The sequence below is a fragment of the Temnothorax americanus genome, unplaced genomic scaffold (genome assembly GCF_048541705.1).
Source record: "Temnothorax americanus isolate GAGA-0224 unplaced genomic scaffold, ASM4854170v1 Scaffold3, whole genome shotgun sequence".
NCBI lineage: Eukaryota > Metazoa > Arthropoda > Insecta > Hymenoptera > Formicidae > Temnothorax > Temnothorax americanus.
Genome location: NW_027509442.1, coordinates 8712161 through 8738870, shown reverse-complemented (window position 1 = coordinate 8738870; position 26710 = coordinate 8712161). Strand labels below are relative to the sequence as shown.

Sequence of the window (26710 nt, the reverse complement as noted above, 5' to 3'; positions counted from 1 at the left end):
GTCCAATAACGAGAAACAGGACTGAGAAAGGGCAGCCACTTTTCAATACGGACAAGTTCTCGCTTGATCGATTCAACAGACCCTAATTACTCAATTCAGTAGCTACGAATATTGGATGGTCCTCCGCCCCATGCTGTCCATTCGCCTGAACAATTTCAAATAGCATGATACATTGTTCCCTCATTTCTGTTTATATTGATATCGAAATGTGTACCGATCTATTGTTACGAATTATAAAAAGATCAGGGATATATTTTTACTCTCGTGTATGCCATTTTCAGTCAAATAGAGTTGTTTCCTTAATTACTTCCGATTGTTTGTCCGACGCGCGCGGCAGGATCTTTTTCCGTGGAAAAAACAAAACTCGCTCACGGGAAGCGTCCACAAATTCAGGATCATTCTTACCGCATCCGACAGTCTTCGCGCGAGAGAAACTGCAATTGTGGCGTCATATATCAGAAGTTCTCGCCCGGAGGACGATGAGATAATCCCCGTGCGGCTCCGTACGCCATGCCGTTCGCGTACGCGAAACTTAGGGATTCCGCGCGCGACTCGGATTCCTAAGGCGACGTTACCTCGCCGTGTCGTCGTGTACATACGTGTACAACGTTGGCGAAAATACAATCGACCGTCCGTCCGGGATGCCGTTACCGGCCGTACCGGTTACGGTTACCGCGCTCGTATCGAGCGCGGGACACGTATAAATAGTTCACGGAGGTCATTAAGAGGGGACGGCACACATTAGGTAGGTAGGTAGGTAGGTAGGTGGAACGGAATTGTCATTCCGTCGACGCCGCCGACGGACGTTCCGGACTCGCCGTCGACGGAGGTATGTCTCTCGCCGTCGCGCGCGTCGTTGTCGAAGAGTTTCGACAAACGGGATTGACGGGCGTCCGATGGCTGATAATAAAGTTCTCGGCACGACGGCTGTGACGTCACGAGCGGCAGCGCGAGACCATTCGAGGTCTTCTTCTCGTCGTACGATATGCCTTCGTGACGTCATATCGGTTATTATTTCCGTTTTGCCTTCGTGACGGCACAACTCGAGTATCGCTCTCGACAAGATAAATAAAAGAGATTCCTACCAAGAAAATTGTACGATACCTAAAATATAATCCAATAAGAATTCTCTACAAAACGTTAGGACATATTTATGGTGATTACAATAAATGATAAAAATCCTGACAAAATGACAATAAATTCTACTGTAAAGACAGAGTTTGTCTTTCGATAATTGTTAGCAATGTTATATTAATCATTAAAAATATACACTGTAAAAAAAATGCGAATATGAAGCGAGAATAAAAAAACTTAGCGCTGGTCACTGACTGTGCCAACATCGACACTAGGATGCTCAATTATTTTAGCTTTCACAGCGTGACGTCACGTCTGGAGCGTTGAGCTCTTTATTGCAGTCAATGTTAGATCTGCGCTCTCTTTCGCTCTCTCGCTCTCGCTCTTGCTCTTGCTCTTGCGTTGTTAGAACTTTTCGGCCGGGAGGAGAGTCAAGGACGCGCGCGCTCGCGAATTTCAGCTGGCAACCGCCGCGCCGGTGGGGATGGGAACCGTGCCGTGCCGCGCCGCTCGTTGTCCTAGGTCCTGACTGCCTTTTTTTACGCACGCACCGAATCGACGATAAAAGTACGCCGTCCGACAGTACGAAGAGAAGAGGAGGAAAAAAAGAGGGAGGGGAGAAAAGAGAGAGAGAGAGAGGCGAGAGTCAGCTCTCTTCCTTATCGAGCACGATCGTAACGCGAGGTCGTACGTTCGACGTGTCCTCTCGGAGAATTCGTCTCTGCTTTAATGAGAACTGGTTTAATGGGAAACGCGCTGAAATGAGTTCATCACGTGGAGATTATATAATCGCTAATAAAGCGCTTTTTACAGCGCTCGACCGATCAGTTAATAAATTAATCGATTTTGAAACACGAAGTCCCCTCCTCGACGCGTCTTCGACACTTCTTTCTCTCTCTATTTTTCGAACTATCGCGATAAAAGTTCGGGGAAAGGGAATCTTCGCGCATCTTTTATTTCCGCTCTTCCCGCGGATCTCGACGATGAATTTCGTAACTTGCTCGATGACTCCCGTCGATTTAGCGCGACGCGCGACGTTCCGTTCTAATAATAGACGCTCCGTGACAGCTAGATCTATCGTAGCGCGACATTTATTTTAAATTCAAGGTGACGCGAATTTTATCGCGAGCGCAATCGGTTCGTCTCGCGGTAATCGTTTCAAGTGATAAGGACGAAGCGCGTTTCCGTAATACCCGCGCGGCTTAAACGAACGGAGCTCTCGTGTCGTTCTATAAAAACAAAAAAAAAACAAAAAATTTTTTTTGTTTCTATTCAGCCGCGTATCGAGGCGTTTCTGCGCCCGCGCGAGTGCCATATCGATCGTCCCCGCGTGCTCTACCTTGACCTCCAGCTGCGAAAGTATCGCGAGCAATTAAAGCGTTTAAAAGGGCTCCGGTAGAACCGGTCGTCGAGTGATCGGCTGAGTCGCGAGCCATATGGCGGCGAGACGAACGCTTACCGATCGTTTAGCGCTTACGATAAACGGATAGCAACGTTATCGCGGCATTGCCGGCCGATTATCGTCGTTGTCCAGCAAACAAACGTATATGTACGACGTATGTTTCGGTACAAAGAGTTCGATTCTCCGTTTTATTTTATTTTTCTCCTCCAATCCGAGATACGGAATCACGACTAATCCCCGGGCTAAGCGCTCGTCAACCGGCTCTAGGTTTTACATAAGCCGTTTCGACATCGGCGTAGACTTGCGAGTAAGTAACTTTCTCCCGGATCGATCTTGGGTCGGAAAGTCATCTATCTCCTCGCGATTCCCCGAGTCCGCCAGTGAAACCGGCGGATTCGAGCGAGATACGATCGATGAAAGTACGACCGATAATACACGCAACGTTGCTCGGTTCATCAAAAAAATAATTACCATGAATGCCACTTGAATATTAACCGTTCAACAAGCGCAATCGTTCATTTTTACAAAATTTATCGATAAGCAGAAACAAGCGCGGGACACGTCGGTGCTGCAATTGTGCAATAAATAAGATAAGACCGTAAAGGTTTCGCATGATCGCGAGATAACTGGGGAAGGCCTCTGAGATTTTTTTGGAACGGCGAGACGCGACGAGCGTACTCCCATCCCGGATAGGAAGGGGAAGACAGAAATCCCAAGCGTACAAACCGACTTGACGCGAACGAGCGGAATGTCCGTGAGAATCGTGTTTCATATTCTCGCATCGTTTCTCGTGCTTTCGGCCGCCTTCGACACGTCGGCGTCGCCGATCGTGCACGATGATAAAAGAATTGCGAATATACGTCGTTCCTACGCGCGCGCAAAGTACGCAACTGTAAACTGGTCCTAACACCACACCGGGGCCTCGCCCACTTGGTTGCTCAACTTGGGTAAGCCGAGGAGAACCGGTGTGTCTACGGCGTGGTGGCAAGGCCGTTGACAGTGCCGTGCCGGCGAATCAATCGCGTTGTCACGCTCAAGCGGGCGCGCTCGCTCGCAGCTCGCACTCCGCTCGTGCGTGCCCAGCTGATTCGCCGCGCCGCGCGCCGCGCCGCTGCGAGAGTCGCAGCCGTTCACCGATCGTGGGTGAGAGAACGAGAGAGAGCGAGAGAGGGAGGGAAAGAGAAATAGAAGTGTTCAATCCTGCGAAAGTTACGTTACGCTGAAAATCACAAAGCGATTTATAATCCGGCGCGTCGGGACGCAGATGCGAATAGCACGACCGTGTCTAAAAACCTCGCTAAAAATTGTAACAAATAATATAATGCAATTTTGCGGAAGTAGACAAAAATTGGGAAAGCGGAAACGAGAGGAGGAATCGCTGAACTGGTAAAATGTACGACAAGATGTTTGAAAATAATTAAATAGCAAATAACGGTAAATAATAATAATTAAAGTTTGCCAGAGGAATAAAAACGCTCGTGCGTTTATAAAGAAAATAATTGTTCGTTTCGGATAATTATTCGGATGATTAGAATAATCGAGGAATAAAAAAAGGAATTAGAGAAGTCAGCGTACATATGTTAAATAAAACATTAATATTTTTATTCAATTTCATTTCATTTAAGTTTACAAGACACAGATAAAGTGCCGGGTATCTTTTAAAAATTCAGATGCGCAAATCTATAAATAACGCTGACAATGAGTTTCGTCAGTATCATATTTCAATACTTGGTAAAAGATTTATGACACCAACGTGCATAACGATAAAAGGAAGATCCACAGAGAGAAAGAAGGAGAACCCGATGATCTACAAAGCAAATAATCCTGTCCTAGGGTATGGTCGTCGTCGTTTCGTTCAACCGACTGGCATTACCGCTTGGCCAACTCGAACTCGTCCGGTACTCATAGATTCCCGAAAGTAACGACCTTGACTTTGCCGTCTCCGTACCGCGCCGACGCCGACGATCTGACGAATCTAACGGTCGAATACCCGAAATCGTGATATCGCGACCGTGGATCGCGGCCTGGATAGTGGCTGGAAATTCACCAACGGAGAAGAGAATTCGGTACAAAATGCACTGCCGCGATGCCGTTTCGCCATTCGCATTAACGGACACGCACCGAGTCTCGAATGTTACGGAATGATACTGCTCACAATGGAACGGCGGAACGACTCGTACACGTTTTTTGTGATATCGATATAAGATCGCTCCGTCGATTAGCGCGGAATCTGATTGACGTTCGAATATATATTACACACGAATCTCTTACGTTTCTCGCTGCAATCGATTCGACGTAAGAACTTCGCGTCTGCAAAGGCCTGGTAATTACGATTGCGACACGTTTCGTGGGAGTGTTCTCGCGTATTGTGTTTAGCGTACTGAATAATGGGGTTAGCGTGTCGCGGGATAAACACAAAGTGCCAGACTTTTTACGCCTGTGGATATTTTTGTAACAAAGTTCAGGAGAGATACATAGAGAGAAAGAGTCTGCCGCATTATCATGCGAAGTCGAAATTCAACTATTTTTCGCACGAAAATTCAATGCCGCGCGATAATGACGAAGTAACGATTTTTCAACAGTTCCAAACACCAGTCTCACATATTTATTTGCGACAGTTAAATTATCTACATGTACGTTGTTAAATATGTCCGCGTGATCTATGATTCCGATATTCAATTTTAATCCAGCGAATCTCTAAAAAAATACCATATAATTGTGATAGCAAAATAAATAAATAAAAAAACAAAAAGTTAAAAGTGGATTAAAATTGTTCAATATTTTTCGAAGAATTTTTCGTCGCGGTAAGAACGAAAAATCCGATAAAATATAAAACGCCGTCTGAGATTTGAGTTACATATTTCTACTTTTGATGTGAGATAGGGAAGGAAAATATAATTGACCATAGTCACAGCTAACAACGCCGGTGCAACCGGACCTATACTAATTTTTACTGCGCGAGCGAGCGAGCGATAACCGGTGCGGATAACCGAAAGTTCGCCGGCTATCGCGCACCGGTTCTCATTTTACGCAATAAAATTAGTCTCTCGCGTGACCTTGAGTCGGTTATTGAACCCTCCTTGCCCGATACGCGAGCGACGACGCGTCGAATCGGAATATCCGAGTTGAGTTTGGAAACATCACGCACTCGCGTTTTGTCGCCTCGTCGTTGATAAGCGGGCTCGAATAAACATTTCTCTCTCTCTCTCTCTCTCTCTCTCTCTCTCTCTCTCTCTCTCTCTCTCTCTCTCTCTCTCTCTCTGTCTCTATTTCGCACAAACACATACGCCGCTGTCTTAAAAAAAAAAAAAATGCAGTTTTATCGAACCGCGCCGGCCGGCACGACCGAAATCAGTGAACGGTGACGGCTTCAATCCCTTATTAGTTCGGCGCCCATTATAAGCGCAATGCACGCTAGTACGATTACGGGAGAACGAATGTTAATCCGTAAAGCGTCGGTGCGATATTCTCGTAATAACAGCGCAGGCACACAGAACACACATCAGTCCAGCGTCGCGATTATTATTTTTAATAAATCGAGATCTACATATCCCATAGGAAAGAGCATTTCGATGTATTTTTACGTTTTACTTTCCTGTATTTTAATACTCTTTCGTTCGGTGCATATCCGCGTCCGGAAACGACGCGCGACGGTGTAACGCGTATCGGCGAGAGCCGTTTCATCGCGCGCAATTAAAAATTAATGGCGGCGACTCTCGCCACGCGGGTAGGTACTTAAATCGTATTTTCAGCCGTACCGGTGGTACGCGAACGGTACTACCGGTTTTCGGTTGTAACTTCTCTCTCGCGACAGGCGGGCGCGGAGGGAATCCGAGGGGAGGGGCCCTGGGTTTATCGCTTAACGAGGCCCGGCCGCGCCGGTATTGAATGCCGCGTGTGTGCATAAACGACGATACACGGCCTTGGGAGAAAAAAAGCAGGACAAAATTAAACGCGTGCCGGCCGGTGGATATCGGATTTTAAGTGTCCCGTGAAAGTCTCTGCCCATGTCACGGGATTTCCCTCTTTTCTCGCGTATATCTCGTTCTCTCTTTCTCTCTCTCTTTCTCTTTCTCTCTTTCTCTCTCTCTCTCCACCAAAATTAAATCGTGCGCTTGAAAACAAACGCGATATAAAGATAATACGATTTGGGAGCTCGCGATGTTCCCCGATGGGTAGCCATTTAATGCGTATCGGCCGGAACACGTTCGGAGCCATTTTAATTGCTATTTACCCACGAGTCGTGCAAGATGCGGTTAATGATACGTTCGGGGAAGAGGGAGGACGGAAGCTTCCTCCCTTCCGTGTGAATTTTATTCAGCGTGAACGCACGAACGACGCGACGTCGACTCACGCTTACCATTACTTAGTATCCTTTTCACGATTGTCACACGTAACACGTCTTACTCTCACGGCTTTCTACCTTTCACCGCGTTTTCGCTGAATTCGCGATTTTCTGAGACTCTCGCGGATACTTTACGAGACATTTCAGCCAAAGACGTTTTAGCAGCATGCCATTTTTTTTTTTTTTTTTTAATGCAATAAATCCAGATGCGGAGTATCTTTCTCAATTCGATCAAATTAAAACAGAGTACAAAATATAGAAGATATAAATACAATAAGTTTGCGTATTATATTCGCGTAGCGTTCGAAGCGACAAAACTACGACGAGAGAGGAGGCTGCACGATATCACGTGCGATGACATCTTTTTTTCGACCAATCGATACGGTCTAGGAAAATTCAAGGTGCCTCGAGTTGGCGAGCCTCGGCAAAGTGCATCGTCCTCGTTCGGCGGCGTCACCTCTCATTTTCTCCCATATCGGCTCTACGTATGTATATCGGCCGTGCTGGGCTCGCTGAACGGGTGTCCTCCACCATTTCTCAACAAGATGCGAGCGGGGCAGCAGCGCGGCGTCCACGCTGCAAACCGGCGACGTAAACAACGTGTCTGCGCAGGCGCAGGCGCAGCCGTTCCTCCCGCGCCGCCGCTTCAACAGTTCGTTCGCGCTATCCTCTTCCATCTCGCCATTTCTTTCTCTCTCTCTCTCTCTCCTTCTCGCTTCTTGTTTCGCCTCCTTCTCTCGCTCGCACGCGTGCAAGTACGATTCTCTTGCTCGTGAGCGTCGGGCGACCATCGCTTAGCAGCCTTCTCAGCGACGACGCTGACCTTCGTAAAGTCCAGCGCACAATGGCCGGCCGCCGCAAGATGCCGAACGTTCGAAAACTTTCGTACGTGCCTGGAAATGTCGTTCGAATAACCGTACGGGGGAACGAACCACGGCCGAGGGGGAGGGGGGGCGAGATGCTGCCGAGTATATTCCCCGAAGTGAATATACAAACGCGCTCGCGAATTCGAGCTTAATATGGAGCCTTAACTCCTTTGTGTGGCTGGAGCGCAGCAACAATGTTGGTATTCGTCGCTCCGGTGGTTGCAAGTTGCAACATCGCGACGGCCTGTGTCGCCGGCCCGTTTATGCCGAAAGGCCTACCGTACGCCATTGTACTTTGGGAAAAGAGAAAGATAAAGAGGCACTCGAGGCACGCACTGGCGGAGCGCAAATATCGATAAGAGGCGGAAACTCCGGACGACGCCGATTTAATCGCACGTTCAGCGAATGAAAAAATACAAGTACTAATCTTCCTCTGTCGCCGCTATTGTCTCGTGAAATAAAAAAAAAAGAAGGATACATTTGCTCGGAAGAAAATTTGAGAGCCAAAAAAATACGATCGATGTTTTTCGCCGAATTAGCAATTAAACCCGTATAACGGCAGTAGAATTACGATCGTTCTCAAATTGTTTACGACTTTTTAACACTCGTGTGTCCAAAATACCCTGCGCGTCTGAAGTTTATGTGGCGACCATTTATCTCGGAGAGACAGATAAGCGTAGATTGGGGTACCGTTGTCCAACTGAATTCTTCCGAAAACGTAGATAATGAGAAGGTTGACAAACGATAGGCCCTGGGTAAACAGGCTTTTTCCACTTTGTCATCCGGACGCGACGAAAAAGCAGCAAATCAGATGCGTCGAACATCCTAGTGGAGTGTCTCGTCGTGACTCACGGGTACCCACCGTCGTCCCCTTCCCGGCCGTTCGCCCGTTCGCCCGCCCGCCCGCACGTGCATCCATGCCCCTCCGTGGGCATTTGAAACGATTCTCCGTCTCTCTCTCGCCTCCGTGTCGACGACCTCGGTTCTTCCTTGTAAATTGCACCGAATCGCGTGCCGCGACGTGTCCCAGCTGAGCGTGCTTTTTTCAGCCTCGCTATTTTACGGCCGCGCCGCGTTCGCTCGTCGGGAAAATGGAAAAAATAAAATATAAAAAAAAGGGTCGGAGCTTTCGTTCGCCCTCGCCTCGTTTGTCACGGATCGCTACCGATTGCCGAAAACTCCCTTTCGTCGGCGTTGTCGCGTGTCCTCGCGCGTTCTCTCTCTCGCGTCTCGATAAGTTCGCCGCGAGCGATCGTATCCTGGAACAAAGGCATCTCCGGCGCGCACTGCGGAGATGATTCCGCGCTCACGCTACGTTCTACGTTCTACCCGGTTACGGTTCATCGCGACGTAACGATGCGTCACGTTCCTCCCTCCCCCGAGAGTCCACGCAGTTCGCAAACGGTGCACCCGCGTTGACGACGCGCGACGTAGCGCGACGCGCAACGACGCAGCCTTTGTCGTACCTGCTGCGTCACACGTGGCCGTGCATCTCTCGACGCTGCGGTCAGTTCCCTCTCTTTCCCCCCCCTCCCCCTCTATCTCTTATCTCTCTCGGCCAGATCCCTCCTTATCGTTTCCCCGCGCGTCTACGCGGCCATATTCTGAAATTTTCTGCCCTTTATCGCTACATCTCGTCCCCGCCCGCCGCCGTCGCCCGCGTCGCCCCGTCGTCGCCACGGCTCGCCGCCGCCGCTGCGACGCAAAAGTCCCACAACAAACCCGTAGATTTTTCTCCCGCCACCCCGTATACCCCGTATACTTCGTGCGTGAGGCGTATCGGTGTGTTTGAAGGGTCAACGTCCGACCCTCGCCACACGCCACGGATCGACGCGCATCGTACGCGCCAACACACAGAAGTCCGGTTTGTTTTGGTTTCCCGGGCGTTACCCGGACTCCCCACTTCTCTCACCGGTGACTTCGACTCCTCTTTCTCTCTTTCTCTCTCTCTTCCTTACTCGCCCATTCCCCCGTGTGCTCGCTCTATTTCTCCTTCTCTCTCTTTCCTTCCTCTCTCTCTCTCTCTCTCTCTCGTGGCCGCGCGATATAACCCTATGTCCGTGAAACTCATCGCCGCGTGGAACGACGCGACGGCGCGGTCCCAAAATGGGGGATTGAGACTCGGCAGCCAGTGACGTCAGGATGTGTACACGGAACGGTACATCGGGAGTATCGTTATTTGCGGACAATGCAAGCGACAGCTTCTACAAAGTTTACGTTAGATATCAAAATATTTTTGTATATGAATAGGACAAAAATGAGGATCCGTTTCAGACTGACGTATGATATTTGCATTCCAAGTTGCGTCAGACAGGAAGAGTACACAGATAGTACGGATAGATTTTTTTTTCTCCGTTCGAGTAGCTCGGCGACGTCTCTACGTTAAACAATCGGATTGATATGTCCGGGTCGGCGAGACACATCCGCTACGGATTAAGCCGAAGAAAGAACGGTTTGCGCGTGAAAATCTCAGTAGTCGTGGGAAAGGCAGTGACGTAGGAAAATATAGCCCTGTGCCGCGCGCGGCATTTGTGCAATAGCCGGCGGCTCGGCAGGAGTCGACTGGTGGCGGAGAAAGCGGACTGTGTCGTAGCGCGTTGTTTGGAATCGATTTTTGCGCCCGCGCTCGGTAGCACGGTTGCCGTATAGCACGCGTAACGTTCGATTCGCCGGAGCGACACGCTCGAACGGAAAGCCCGAGCCTGCTCTGCCTGCAACCTGCGAGAAACGCGTGCGAGAACGGCCTTGGTAATCGGCGTTGGACTTTGCGTGCCCGCGACGCGTGCATAGGCGCGCCATCGATACAATCGAGACACGCGAAGATGCGAAATTGCGAGCCCGAGTTCTTTCGCGCGAAAGAAACGCGCACGCACGAGTGATTCGAGATCCATTCGCTTTAACGAACTTCTCGGGGCGTTGACTTCCAGCGCATTCCTGTGGGGCGAATCACGTATAGTCGGTTTTATTGGCCGCGTCTCTGTTTTCGAAACGATTTAACGAGAATTTTTCACACGTCGCTCGTCAAAAGATTAGGAGGAACGACGCCGACGCGACAACGCTCGGGGAACGTCTCGCCGGGGTAACACGTGCGTAATTTTTGTATATATGTATATATACATATATATATACAACGTTCTTCTCTCGGATCTTCACGCACGGAGATGCGCGCGCGCGCATACACGTATAAGCGAATTCGCGAGCGAGCGAACGAGCAAGCGCGCGCGCAGTGCGCACGCGTGCCGCGGTGCACAGAAGTAGTGGGAGAGCGCAGGGGGAGAGACGCGCGGTACTTGACGCGCTGGTAGGGGTGGATGCCCGCCCGGTGCGCTCCGGCTCCGGCTCCGGCCTCCGCTCCGACCGGCAACCGGCAAGGCGATGCGTGTGCATCCCCAACGAGCCGCGGCTATCTCTATCGCCGGCAACGTCGTATTATCGCACGCGATGCGCCCACGAAACGCTGCTGGCCGCGGCCGCCGCGCGCGCCACGCCGTTCCGCGCCGCATCGCGGCCGTCTCTCGTCTCGGGACTCGGGACTCGGGATCGCGGCAACCCGGCGCGCCGCGCGCGGGAGCGGGAAACGGCCTCGCGAAATCTACGCCGCCGGGAGTAACGCCGGTTCGCTTCTCGTTGTACGTGACTGGCCCTTTTTGAATTTTTGCGATAGCACGCTGTCTCCGTTATACGCGTCACGCACAATGCGTGCACGGACGCGACGTGTGCTAGGGTGTTCGATATAATGAGCACGTTTGACGATGTTAATCTTGGCGTGCGTTTCGCAAGCGAAACCTTTCGTTTCTCGCTCTCAGAAAATTATCGTTGCGTTTCGTCCATTTTACCGTTACTGTATTTTATTATCGCACACCCTGTATATAGGACAGACGATACGTGCGTGAAAATTATAAATCGCGGCAATAATCACGCGTTAATAAATAATATTGATTTTGTTCGCAATTTCTTTGATAATCGTCGATGCGGGCTGATGATCTCATACACGCTCTTGAAAAATATACTTTCGTACTTTGTGCCGTTGTCTTTCGCGGATAGAGCATCCGCGAGAGAGTGGATCCGCGCCGATCAGTTTTTAGTGGTCGCTATCGCGCACGCGAAGATGCTTCCCGGGACGCGTGGTGCCCTCTAGACTAATACCATCGGTATTACCGCGTCGTATCCTAAAGGTCGTGGTGGAGGGCGGGGAGAGGGGAAGTAGGGAGAAGGATTCCGCTGCGAAATTCTCCGGTCTCCGGAGCACGCCAAACCAACGCCGAGAGGCCGAGAGGCCGAGAGGCATGGGCAAGGCAAAGGGAGAGCGTTGCCTGCCGACCGGCACAGAAGGTCCGTGACCTCGGCAATGGCTGTGAGCCGCGGCGTACCGTTTTCGGAGACGATGTCGCGACATCATCGGGAGATCCCCGAAATCGTCGAAATCGCCTCTTTCCGAACGGCACGCGTCCTCGCCTCGGACGCGTCTCTCTCGCGCAAGGGACGCGCGCGAAACGCCTGGCCTGGCGCCTGGCGCGGCGTCGCGTATCGCGGACTCCCGCGGTCGGCCGGCCTTTCGCCACCCGCCACCCGGTATACCGCGCGCGCGACGCACCGGTGTATCTCTCCCCGCCCCCCGGTGTACCGTTTCGGAGCTGATGTCACCGCACTATAGCGAGACCCTTCAAGCCCGTCGAAGCGGCAGCAACCTCTCGCTACCGAACGGCGCGATCTCGCTTATCAAGCGCGCGTCTTTCGGTCGATCGCCCGTGGACGCTTATGATCGGCCCGTCGTTCTTTCTCTCTCTCCCTTCGTTGTCATCCACCCGGTATGCCGCGATTGCCGCGTGAGAGAATCGAAAGAGGCGAGCGTTAATGGCGCGTATAGTATAAGCCAAAGCCAAGCCGCGCAAAATTGAGGGAAGCGATCGACGGCGGTACGGCGCAGTTTCCGAGATCGTGTCTTTAAGTGCAGTCGTTAAAGTCACTCGTAAATATTCATGCGCTCATTAGCTAGACCGAACGGCCCGGCGACGCGCTATCGCGCGAATGCGTGCTTGAAGGAATTATTTTCGCCTTAGTCCGACGGCTTATTAATCCGGAATGCTTTGAAGGGGCGTCCTTCGTCGTGGCGCGCTAACGAGTTCGCGATTGTCCTCTTCGGTTCGGGCCGTTACGTCGGAAAATGTTTGGCGTGTACGATCGCCAGAGACGAACGACAACGAGTGATTAGCCGCATCCCGGATACTCGTGTCAAGTTACATCGACGTCGCCGAATTCCGTAAATTCGCAAGTCGACGCATAACAGACTGGCGAGATCGACTTTCGGTGTGCATCTGTGCATCGCTATAAATAAACGTAGAAGCGTACGCACTTTCGCGCGTCTCCTTGATATATAAAACATCGAAATCCGAAATTCAACTCATTATCCGTTCCAAAGCAGCGTGCTTCGATTTATTATCTACAATTAACTCGTTGCGGCAGCTGCTGCTAAAAATGCGATCAAATGATTAAGAGCTAAGACTAATTCGCTCGTAAATATACTCCGAATCCCGTTGAGCGGACCGAGCGGCTCCGATTGTCGTTCTATCCGCGTGTCGGAAGCGCTCTCGAGGATAAGAGAGATTCGGGATTCAGGTAATCGTCACTCGGATAGAAGACGATTACCACGCAGGTGAGGACGCGCGGAGGATTCTCTCGCTCGCGAGAGAATAGAGATGTGCGATGTGCCGGTTCCGCGTTTGCGTGGCCGTCCTTCGCGCTCAAAACATCACGGACCGCGTGGGCTTGTATTCCTCGCTCTCTCCTTGCGATCAATACCACGTGACCGTACCGCTGTGACCGGCGCAACGCGCGGCGCCTCCGCCGCGCCGGCCGGCCGATGTAAACAAAGAAACGTGCGCGCGGCTGCCGCGCGGCATCGATTTTCCTCTTCGGCGCGGCGGCTCGGCTTGGCGTGACTCCGACGGCAGGGCCGTCTTAAGACGTTCGAATTCGGATTCTTACAGGTTAGCGACGCGCGTAAGACAATAGTTCCGTTCAATGAGAATTTATAAGTACAGACGGAAGTGAATAAACACGGGGGATGACACGGAGGTTTTTTTAACGAACTCCGCAGAGCGTATTGATGTTGTAATAAACTCAACGATGAAAGAGCATTTATCTTAACAAGCAGATTATATTAATGAGAAATGCTGAAGCTTACGATTTTAGTAGCAAAATAAAGGAAATAATTATTTATTCTTGGAACGGGGACCATTGAAAATGTCACGGATGACATTTCAGAGGGCGGGTAATCGAGGGCAAAAAACTGTCCATTCAGCTCGATGATTAAAGCAGTCCTACCGTCAGCATGCGCCTACGCGCGAATTGCAATATCATGGTCACACGGTGTGCCGATTAACGCATCACGGAACGACGTAGAACGGAATGTTTGCCGTTTAACGTTCAAACAAATTGTATTTGCCTGCGGTTATCCCCTCTTTTTTTCCCTCTCTCGCGAAGATCTCTCTCGACGTGCAAAGTCCGGTGTCACGTATAATGCATGCCGCTCGTGTCGATGATCGTTAACGGCTGTCATCTTTCTGTTTTCAGGCGAATGCGGCAGTGGTCTTCAAGTGCACTTGGCCGGGCTGCCTGGAAATCAAAGCGACCGTCCCGCTTATTGAGGAACATGTGCGCCAGTCACATCTGGGGTAAGTTTAGTACCTTAGATGCAATACGTCGCGTAAGATGCGTCGGAGGCGGATCACGCGCGCGAGATGTCACAAGCTGGTCCCGTAGCCGAGGAAAGAGCTGTTGACGTCAAATCTTTTGACTTTTCTCGTGGGCCGCCGGAGAGAGCAGCTGACAATCGATGCCGTTGTAACGCCGGCGCTTATCCGTACTCTCAAGTGTGTAACTCTCGAGAGAGAGCTTATAAAATTAATTGTCGCCTGGCTCGTAACGCACCATTTCACATTTTTTCTTGCCTATAAATGAATCGATGAAATACAACGATGATAATTTTATTGGGTATGTGTTGCACGTAAAGAAGCAAAAATGTAATAAAAAATTATATACATATGTCAACATATAAGCGAAGCATCAGCACTGACCCGTTTTATATAATTTAATCTTTGTGATGATACAGTTATACGTTAAGATTATCTCTGGATGTGTGAAATAAAATCTTTAAAACAAAAATATTGAGGAAAAGGATGTGCTAATAGTATTAATAACAAAAATATAGATAACATTGATACAAAAATAAAGATTAACATGTTTATTGGCTCGACGCTGATGAAGTAACGATAATGCTAGTACATATATTGTATGTACAAATGTTTATTTAAATATATGCACAGATACATATGCATTCACACATATACCTAATGCGCATGTTTTCACAACTCGCACGTATGCGTTTCTACGTGAATATATATATTCACAGCTTCTCCTAGTTGGAACGGTAAATCAACGTACTTAAATCAATAATCGATTTAAATTTTGATGCTAATAAGCATTCTTATTAAATTACTGTAAAGAATTTATTGCGCGAGAAAAATCACCCCAATTGTAGGAAGGTCCCAGGTTCGAACTCTGGCTGGGGTGATATTTTTCGTAATAAATTCTTTACAGTGATTTATTAAGGATGCTTAAGCTTATTAGCATTAAAATTTATCGATTATCGATTTGAATATGTGGATTTATTGTTCTAACTGGAGTTGTAAACTTTAAAAACCGACAAAAAATTGACGTCCAGTTTACTGAGTTTGGTAAAAGTATATAAAATTCACAAAATATTATCTATTATTAAACTTAATTAAGAAATAACATAAACGAGTTAATATAAAGAGTAAATATATTAATTAAAATGAGAAACGATAAAGAATTAGCTGTTTCGTAGAGCACTAGAGAGAGAAGAGAAAAACTAAATATAAAAAAGTAACGAATTAAAATACTTTACTGTGAGAAAAAAAACAGCTTGAAATTTCGTTTCTCGGCGCAGAAGATAGGGGAAAGCAAAGATTGAAAGCGGACTGAGATCATTTTTGTTTTACAGTCCAAAGAAGTCCAAGGGATGCGACAGCGAGGACGATATGTCCGTTCACGAGGAGGAATTCTATTATCAGGAAGTTGCTGTGGATCACATGAGCTCACCTCCCACGATGTCTCACCGGGACATGGCGAGACCGCCGCACGAGGATCCGGAGTATCAGAAGCAGCTTCGTCTCGAGACGACACCTGCCGCGAGTAACTACATCGAGAACGTAATGGTCGGTGTCAGGGAACCGACCAACGCGTTTACGATCTCGCAATCGCCGGTAGGTAATCGTTCGGCTTCAGGCTGTAAACCGGTACCACGAAAGATACAGTTTGATTAAATTTGCCCCCTTCTGTTTCCAGGGTACTCCTAATAAACACATCAAACTGTCCCCACGACCATTGCAGGCGTGTCATCAACAGAACATGACAGCGTCCACGGGCAAGCCGTCCTCCCCGCGGCGAACTCGCAGCGATGTTAAGAAATGTCGCAAGATCTACGGTATGGATTCACGCGACCTCTGGTGCACTCAGTGCAGGTGGAAGAAGGCCTGCACCCGTTTCTGCAGCGAATAGGCCAAGCGTCCGCCCCGTTCGTACGTCCGTGGGCGGAAACCCTTGTCAAGTCGACCCCAGAGTTTGCCAATGCTACGTTGAACGTTAACACCAACTGCCAAATGCCAATCATCGTCGAAGACACGCGGCGTCGAGAAAAAAAGCTCCCGCGTTTGCGGAGCACGCGAGACCGCGAGACCGCCAATTATCGCCGGTTACAGCGAAAACTGTTACCCTACGAATTATTCCAGCATGGGTATACCGGAACTTTTCGTGAAAAAGTAAAATGCAAAGCTCGTAAAAGCAGCATTTCTTCCTCTTCTCTCTATTTCCCGTCGATGAAACGGCATGCACGAGTTTCGGAGAGAATCACGTCACTCTATACGGTTACGGTTGGCGGGTAGCTCTATAGGGCCGTAACACCTTTCTAGTGCTCATAGAGGAAGTTAACGACGTAAGATTTATCTGAACGATTTCCGCCCGTTCGTGTTTTGCACTTGGCAAACTCCGACCGGGTCCCTTAGCCGTAACGAGGGACTTTTCGATTAATAGATAGCAAATAATTGGCGTGCGGAGCGATGCGACCTCAGACGGTTGCATTCTCTCGCTCCTAACTCGTCTGACGAAGAGAACCTTTTGGTTCGGTTACGAATGAGATACGCACTCGCACTCGGAACGAGCATGCATGTCCTTTCGAAATGCTGATTCCCGAACCGTCTCTTAGGTCATTGCAATAGATCTTCCTTCTTCCGCCAAGAGCGCAAACGTTAATGCGCTCTCGGTAATGATGGAACTAAAGACGTTAAGATCTCGATCGTCGGGGACGTCGTTCAGCCGATCCCTGGAGAATGAGCGATCGAATCTGACGGACGAAGGAAAGACCGGCGGAATTCGATGTTCGGTCTGACCGATGTTCAATGCTAAATGAACGCAGACAAGCAAGATTGGTAGGTCTCGCGTGGAACAGAGCTGCTAATTGTGATATTGTATCTAAATTTATTGGATCTGCCGCGAATCGAGCAGGAGGGCGCAAAGGCGTGTGAAGAAATGAGAGAAGGAAAGATAGAAAAAAAAAGAGGAAACCAAAATTTTATACACCAATTATACTGCCAGATAAATAATTCAAAAAATTGTTGTTCAAGCCTCTCTCTCGCGCGTTTAAGAGGCACTATATGTTGCACGGCATGCGTCGCCGTATACCGGGCTTAGCCTTGTTAGCCTTCTGACGACCTAAGACCGTGTTCGCCAACAAAGGAGCTGCACGCGCGTATTGGGGTAGGGCTACGCAGTTGAATCGATCGATCTAACATTTAATGAAGGTTTCGCTCTAGATCACGCACACACACACACACACACACACACATACACGCACTCATTAAACACACGTGTACACTTACATACATACATGTACATACATCGATGACATCACATTTGTATAGTCTTATCTACGTCATTTCTTATACTCCTTTCTCGCTTCGGGTTGTTCGCGGGACGATTTATCCATTCGAATCGATTGTTTCGAAAAACGTTTGATCTCGATAATTTTTCTAATGTATTAGCGATAACGAATGAACACTTGCAAATTTTATATGCTGACGGATTTGATGATACACAAACTTTGCACGTCCTAAGAGGATTCAACATTAATGACTCCTGATTTTTCATCGTAATCGACTGAATTATATCAGAAACGAAATACGGGTTTTATTTAAAATAATACGAATATTCTCTATGCACATAAATCAATTTTTTAGACAAATTATATATATATATATATATATATATATATATATATATATTCGATAAAATAAATTTATAAATATAATTATATACTGTTTTGTATTATATTTTTACACATTTTTATATATATTAACATATATGTTATTTACAAATTTATTTTAACTATTTTTAATTAGTCAAAATATTTAACTTTTTATTGAACGTACAAATGCAAGAAAAATTTACGTAATTTTTCGTTTTTAATGTAATCCAATACGACTGCCATGAAAGGTGAGGAGCATTAAGATTTTAATGCAATAAATGACAAAAGTATTTCATACTTGACGGAAGAAAATCGGTGAGACGTCGCAATGTATGCTGTACTAAATATAGTAAAGAATACATGAAGCGACCCTCGCCAATAAAAGTTTCTTCCAATTTCCCGATCGTTGTTCGTACGTTAGTATAATTATCTTGTATATTTAGTATAGTTATATCCTTGTGTGTATATTATGTCTTGTATATTACGTGTATTATCTTGTATAGCCCCTCGTTTTTTTTTTATAATTATTGAACTTAATGTATTAAGAATTAGTATATCACTGTTGTTTATTAATATAATCGCGACACGGGGTTTAGATTTTTTTAGCATAATAAAGTGTCAGTTCTGTTGACGACGTGCGCTAATTTAAACTCAATGATTCGGGAGTATAACTCGGAAAAAGATCAATAATTCTCGTAAAAAAAAAAGTATCGGATTACCCTTGTGTTCAAAACCATCGCGTTGTCAGTATTTTCCGACTTTTTATCAATTTTATCGCATCCGTACTTTTCAAAGAAAGATCGCGGTCTTTTTAAAAATTGCAAACGGTAGCGATCGCTATTTAACGCAATGTTGTCGTCGCACGGAAAAGATTCGTTTCTTCCCATATAAATTTTATGACAAACAACTCGTACGTTACAAGTTCATACCACGGCTGATTGTATCGAACTTCGTCTATCGAAAACTTATCGCATTTTATGAATTTTATGAAACACAACAGCACTCAAGTGATAATCACGGTGTTCATACGGGAGTTGAGGTGCTGTCGAGATCTTGATCATAGTCAATTTTTTATAATCGTGTGTTCACAATCACATAGAGAATTGTTGTAAAGTACTTTGCAAAATAGAATGACATACAATTATTTCAGATAGCATAGAAAGTAATTGCCGTCCACGTATGTTCCTTACTGCTATCAAAATTGTTACGCTCGATTATTATAAACACAATTTACCGAGGACAATACGCAAACGGAAACTGCTAAGAAGTGATATTATTACTTAATATTTAATTGTTAACATGACTTTTCTGCCGTCATTTTATTCTATGCAATCTGTACATATAACATTATACAGTGCGGCGGTAACATTGAAACTTGTAATACCGAAGAGAAATTATTTCTAAAACCCTACAAGGCTTTCATCGATTTTTTTTAAATAATCGTTTTTAAAGAACTTTTTAAAGTTTTGTATATAAAGTATTCTCATTAAAAAATTTTTTGAGATGTCCGATTCTCGTTTTAAATTTCGGCATTTTCGGATTTACATTTTAATTCGTGTCTTCGAACGCGTGCAGTTGGCGGCAAGTATGGCTTCGTGTCTGACGTTAGACATTTCCGAGCTGAGTACACCGATGCATTACGATTGAGGGTTGTGCTTGATAGCTGTCTGACGCATGCACGAGCTTGAATGTTAACAGATAAATAACGGATTATTAATTCGACAACATTAAATTGAAAGAGAATAGTTAAAAGAATAGTTTTGGATTTTTATTCACGAGGCACGAATATCTAAACACGATTTGTTCGATGCGAAGACGCATACACGTGACGCTGAACGTAATATTATTATAGGCGAACTTTTAAGGAAACATATTGAAACGGGAATCAATTGAAACCGTTTGGCGAAACGACAAATAACGCGTTGAATCGTTTCAACATTTCGCGGTATAGTAAATAATCCAGCCCTTTAGCCGATCGTTTAAGCTTCCGACTCCGTTAACGGCGTAACGGCGCGATGCGAATTCGCGATGCGAGATCGTGTCTGTCGTCACGAACACACGACACACAAAACACACGCAGACACCCGCAGCAATAAATTTCCGATGGTCTCTCAGAAATTCGTATATATATGATTTATTGTCGATCCCATTCTGCACGATGACGCGAAACGGCAGATCGCGTGCTTAGGATCGAGTGTCACTCGACAGGAATATCGCGTTGAAGAGAATTTTGGCGGACATATATGATGTACCTATCCGCGGGATGGCACTTCGCGAATGTAAACAAGTACAAGTTTATCAACCTGTGCCATTACGTATGCCAAATATTCTCTCTAATTCCGCCCTCGCTCTCGCGCGAGGAACAAGCGAGAAAGGGAAGAACACCTTCGCGCGCGCGAAGGTGCAAGCGGGAAAGGGAGGGCGGGGGGGAAAAACGGAGTTTCAAACATTCATAAAGAAAGCTTTACAGACTTAAAGATACCTCAGGTTTATTTCGTACGAACGTACAGCATACACACCTCGTTGTCCCGTTCGAAGCGACCGACCGGTCGAGATACGTTCTCTCTCTTTTTTTTTTTCGCACCGTTCCAACGACGAACGATCCATCCGCCCGTCCATCCGTCGCTTCGACCCGGACGACCGACTGACGAACACCGAACGTTACAAAGTTAATACTATATGTATCTCTCTCTCTCTCTCTCTCGCGATGTTAATGTCAATAATTTACTTAGTCAAAGCTCCTCGTCGCGACGAGTCGTCGCGGCGATTCGGGACACCGTGTAATATACAATTATAGCGAATACCACCGCGGGGGATTAATCGGCGGCCTGAGGACTCTCGAGATCGCGAGTCACGCAGCCTAAACCAGATAACTTCCCCGTCGGTGACGAGCAACGCGAGCCCATCGTCGTCTCCGTTCGATCATTCGGGCTCTCCGACGTTGATCGCGTTGCTCGAGACGAGGATTTGTCGCCGATCGATCGACGAGCGGGGCACGTTTCGCGTTTGCGCTCGCGGGGAATTATAATCGAGCGCACCGAGTTCGAATTCAGAAAACGCATCTCTCTCTCTCTCTCTCTCTCTCTCTCTCTACCTCTATCTCTATCTCTCTTAAAGCTGCTGCATTACGTTCGCGGTATAATCGCAAATTCCCCGATTCAATCAGATCAGGATCGGGCTTTCGATCGATTCGACGGGCGGGCCAGTCGTTATATGCGAGCGATCGTGCGGCCGGGGTGAAGGGAAAAAGGGGGTTTTCCCCGTTATTCCGGGGGGGAGCTGGGGAGAAGAGAGACCCCGTCGGTGCACGACACGATCGCCTCGGTTGATTATACCGATACTGAGCTCTGTCCAGCGCGTTCGCCGAGATAATACCGAAAGAAGGGATATTGTGTTGCGGGTTAGAAAGCTAATGGCCGGGATTATCATACCAAAACGGATCTCATATCGATTTAATGAAGTGTAATTTTTTTTTCACACGGTATATGTACGGCCGAGCCCCGATTTGCCGAACGGCCAGCGTCGCCGTACGCCAGATTGTATCGTGAAGAAAATTGTTAGTGACGCGAACGGTAGAATCTGCTGTACGCGACCGCACACGGGGGGCGGGGGGGGAGAGGGTGACGTTTCAACGAAGCGAGGGGGTGGCTTTTTTCAGAGATCGTAGCTCAATGGGCTTTTAGACTATTTGCGCTCGGCCGGCCGTACAAGCGCGCGAAGACATATTATATTAATATTATATTATATTATATATTATATAGTATATATATTATATATATATGAGAGATGATTATATATTATTATTATTATTATTAATTTTTATTAATTATTATTAATAATTATTATTGCATCCATCGTCGTCGTCATCTTCTCATCTTTAACCCTTAACACAACGATCAGCGTCACTCACAAGTACGTTAAGTAATTGTTAAAGCGCGAAATCTTTATTAATATTGCGTTAGGTGGAGCCGTTAATATTTCAATCGCCCCACGTTAAGAGGGTAACGTTTCAGGACGGATCGCGCGTTCGGAGTGATCTAGAAACATCGAGCCAGACCGTGAGAGGTCGGAAACAATCTCGCAAGACGTGAAACCAGCGACTCTATCATTCTTATATCCGTATAATCGCTGCAAAGAAAGCTTCTATTTATCGATAATGCGTATATAATTATAACGCTGCGGTTATGTCGCATTATTTGACACACTCGATTATTTCTAACGTATATCGTATATGACTGATGAGAAATTACGATGCGAAACACAACGTTAATTACGTTTGAGTGTATAAATTTTATCGTTAAGACATCGTAATAAAGGTATCTAACAAAACCGTACTTCAAGTTATTGATTTATCTCATCCGCGTGTATACAATGCGTCTTCTCTCTCTTTCTCTCTCTCTCTCTCTCTCTTAACTCGTAGAGAACACGCGCATTTGCAGACGCGATCAAGGTGAACAACCCAGAATCACTTATCTGAAAAATATTGTGATCGACAACGCGCGCACGATTTATGTGCGTGCCGCAGACTTGACTGTCATTCTTGTCCCCCAGAAGAACACGTTTTATTTACATCCGTAAACGCACGTTCGTTTTATCGTCCCGTGGGTGTAACGATGAAAAATCGACGCGCGGACTTGAATGTTTGGGGAAACGAGAAGGAAGACGCGCGCGCGCGTGTGTGTGTGTGTGTGAGAGAGAAGAAAATAAAATATGTAACGACGCATTCTGTATGTAGCTACTAATCGGTATCTTGACCTTCGTCCCGACAGGACGTCGTGAGAGCCTGAAAAATAAAGTCCTGGATCCGTCGAGTTTCTCGCTACTTGGGTAGACGACGGATCCTTGATAGCGCGAACGATCCAGGTGATACGACGTCGGCGCGTTTTAACTTTACATACATTTGTCTCTTTTTTTTCGGATACGCGCTGCGAAGTAGCGTTCTCGCAGCAGGGTTCTTGCTCAATGCACACGTATACGACGAACTTGCGTCCGTCGGGCGCAGATATCACCGAAAAAGGTACATATATAGTTGACGCTCGTCGCCGGTCGTCGGATACCTCGAGTGCTCGCGCACGTTATAATGAGACATAATCGCAGCTTCGTTCTCTCGTCGCGTAACACCTTTACACACGTAGGTACTGTACATATAGAGTAATATAGCCGACTCGAACACCCGTTTTACGCGAGGAAATAAATATTTCAGACGCATTCCGGACCGCGGTAGCTTGATAATCCCAGGCAGGACTGCTCATATAGGATTTTACGATTGGCCCGGTATTGGGCCATTACTGACTACCAGATTTTCGACGTCGGTACTGGCCAGTATTGGCAGTCGTCTAATATTGGCTCAGCGTTGGATTATAATCGAATAAACTGATAATTATAGATTCAAGAATGGCAAACGATAATGGCCCAAGAATGGCAAATGAATATAAAAGTTCATATCGTGAAACTTGTGTGAAATTAGAAATAATAAATAATACACAGGTTATTTTTGCAAGGAAAAGCTGAATATAAATTTAAAAAAATATTTAGCGTTTGTACATATTTATCATTGCATTAATATTATAAATAGTATTTTTTATCATAATATCAGTGTATAATTATTCACTGGACATGGCCCAATAACATAAATTTTTTGTATAACGCTTGGCGTTATAAAATGTCGATCCATCACCGTATGCCGTGTTATCGTACACTGTTAAATTCGTATAGTGTCAAATTATACTCAATTTGAGTCAGTTTTAATTATTCCTATTCGCCATTTCTACTCAATATGTCGATAATTTAACTAAAACAATGTAAATTTAACTGAACCAATGGAGTTAAAATACTAAATTTCGACGCGATAGTTAAAAATAACAAAACGGATTATTTAACTCAAAGCATTGGTTTAAATGTCGTCTTTTAATATTTAACAGCGTAAAAGTAAATAGACGTCCGATTATTTGCCCGTAATAGTCCAGTACTGAGCGACAAATGATTATAACCGCCATAAATCAGCCAAGCGTTGGCTCCATTGTAATATCTAGTTATCCTATACGGAGCGTCCGCCGGGATCTATCCCTGTGCGCATAATTCTAAACGGCGATCGCCGTGCGAAATCGCGGTTTACAGATTGCAGACTCATCTTTTCGTAGACGATTTCTATGCAATTTACAAAACGGAGGCGCGCGCGCTAGCACGCCGGGCGCAGCCGAGATCATTCGCCACGTTAAAAATCCACATCTTGCGGATGTTGGGGTCTCGCTGTTGAATCAAATCGCCGTCCCCGAGGCGTCGTCGCACCTCGGGGACGCGAACGCATCGCGACCGTGCTTTTATAACGGCGATGCCCGTTCACGGAGATCGCTGTACTGCCGAATCTTTGTATTATATCCGTTCGTCAAAGTTTCCTGTCCCTTGTCGAGCGTGTGTCTGTCAGCGAGCCACGGCGCGCACGACAATCGACGCTCAACGGCCACACGGGCCGCAATGTGTCAACGAAAATGAATCCGAGCGGTGCGTCGACGCCGCGATGCCCGCGATACACGACAGCGATAATTACGAATTGCGCGTGAATTGCGTGCGAGCGATGGCTTTGTGCAGAAGGATAAAATCGTGTTCCGTGTACGATGTACAGCGTCGAGCGTCGACGCGGATCCGCGCGCGGATGGATCCTTAGCAGGAGTCGTTCCAAAATATGCCTATCCCTTGCAAGCTATAGCGTCTGTCTCGCGACGAGTAAGCGCCGTCGTTTCGTTTAAGAACCTAGTAGCGTCTCGGCATGTTAACCGAATACCGTATAGGGGAGTTAAAAGTAGAAAAGGAGAAGATTGTAAACGCTGTAAATTGCCTTCTGCGGAAAAAAAAGTAACTGGCATTTTCCGGCGCATTAAGATTAATTAAGCCGGGTAGCGTATATAGCTATCACCGTAGCCGCGGCCGTAGGCCGGGAAACCGCATAACTGCACCGCCGTTATTGAAAATAGAGAATGTACGTGCACACACACACACACAGCTAAGAGGCGTGAAACCCGTGTATATAAGTGCAAAGTATAGTATATCGCGGTGTCAAGTGGTCGCGCAAGCTCCTTAGGAAACCCCAGATTTGATATTTTTCTTTTCCGCCGCACACGCATCGAGAGCATATACGCCTCGCGCAACACGCGCGGATTAATGGTCATTAATTAATTAATTAATAACTATTAATAGTTAGGATCACGGGAGATTTGCAGGAGATTCGTGCCGCGCGATCGAACTTCCGATCTCTCCTTTGCGAGATTTACGACTGCACCCATTTCGAAATTTTTTACAGAGATGATTTCTTAGAAAAAAATCTTTAAAAAATCCATCAGTCTGATTTACGACGGAGATGTTAAACAATACACTGTTAAATTTATAGTGTCAAATTATACTCAATTTGAGTCATTTTTAATTATTTCTGTAGATCGCCACTGCTCTTTATACTCTCAATATGTAGTTAATTTAACTAAACAAATGGAATTAAAATAACACTGTTTTGTATTAAAATAATAAATTTCCACACACATGGTACAGTTAAAAATAACAAAATGTTATTTAACTCAGAATATTGGTTTTTTTATCCCAATAATATTTAACGGTGTATATGTTTAAATTTTTATATATTTATATATAGATAAAGGATTGAAAAAAGACTTGAAAAAAAATCTCTTTAGAGTAATCTCTGAATTTCGCGGATCGGAAGTTTTTTACCTCGCGGTACGAGTCTCGCGTCAATTTCCCTCAGCGCAACGCTGTTATCTTTTGCGAAAGTTACAAGTTACGTCGCTGGTAGCACTTACGATCGCCTCCGCTACGTATATATGCTCGTATGTGACAATAGAATATTTGCCGCCGACGAACGTCATAAATTTGTTCAACGATCGTTTTATTTTAAACGCGATATACCGTTTGCCGAGGATATAGCGGTGCAACTTTCGGCGACGAAGCGTCGAAGATTTCTATCAACACACAAATATATAGGACTGTTCTCGTCCGCGCGCGTCTCGGAGGCGGGCGAATATTCTGGAGTAGATGACGATTATAGTTTCGTTGAAACTCGACAAAGAAAAAAAAGAGATACTTTGTATTTTTCCGGAGAATTGTCCCTCTGTCTATATGCTAAGAAATCATTATCGCAACTTTTCGATAATAAAATCTATCCGAAGGTCAGCACGAGTATTTCAATCGACCGTCTCCCGCACCGTACATCAGCGGCATAACCCGCCGCTATACGGAGGAAAGGAAGTGAAGCCGATTTTTTTCGCGACTTTCGCAACGGACATTCCCGCTCCCGTACATCCTGTGTCACACCTTTTGCGTATAGATATGTAAAATTAATTACACGATTTCCAATGCAATTTACGCAGGTTGAAACGCCAAGATCACCGGGACACAAAAAGTCCTTAACATATCGCGAATCGTCGAATCGTTGAACTTTCTCACGCACCATTGATTTTCCTTGGCGAAGGAAGAAAAACGCATAATTAGCTGTTTGCAATATATTTTTCGCGGAAAACATACCCTACACCTTAAATACTCACCTCTTCTTAATTTTCAACGATCGCCGTTGCGATTGTGAAAATATAAGATAATCTCCCTATTTGAGGTCAATATACATATAACGATATATATACAATTCGAGGATCTTTTTTAAAGGACAAACACGAGCTAATTTTGTACTCGTACATGCTAAATAT

At 46.4% G+C, this 26710-nt stretch overlaps 1 protein-coding gene across 1 annotated transcript in view; it reads left to right on the top strand.

Annotated features, from left to right (window-relative positions):
• Nucleotides 1–26183, top strand: part of Glut4ef (Glucose transporter 4 enhancer factor) — a 96889-nt gene extending 70706 nt beyond the window's left edge. Inside the window, exons 6-8 of the mRNA XM_077410945.1 lie at nt 14261–14361; nt 15711–15972; nt 16055–26183. Of these exons, the coding sequence (XP_077267071.1) occupies nt 14261–14361; nt 15711–15972; nt 16055–16267 (576 nt within the window). The 3' untranslated portion in view covers nt 16268–26183. The remainder of the gene's footprint in view (nt 1–14260; nt 14362–15710; nt 15973–16054) is intronic.
• The last annotated feature ends 527 nt before the right edge of the window (nt 26184–26710 follow it).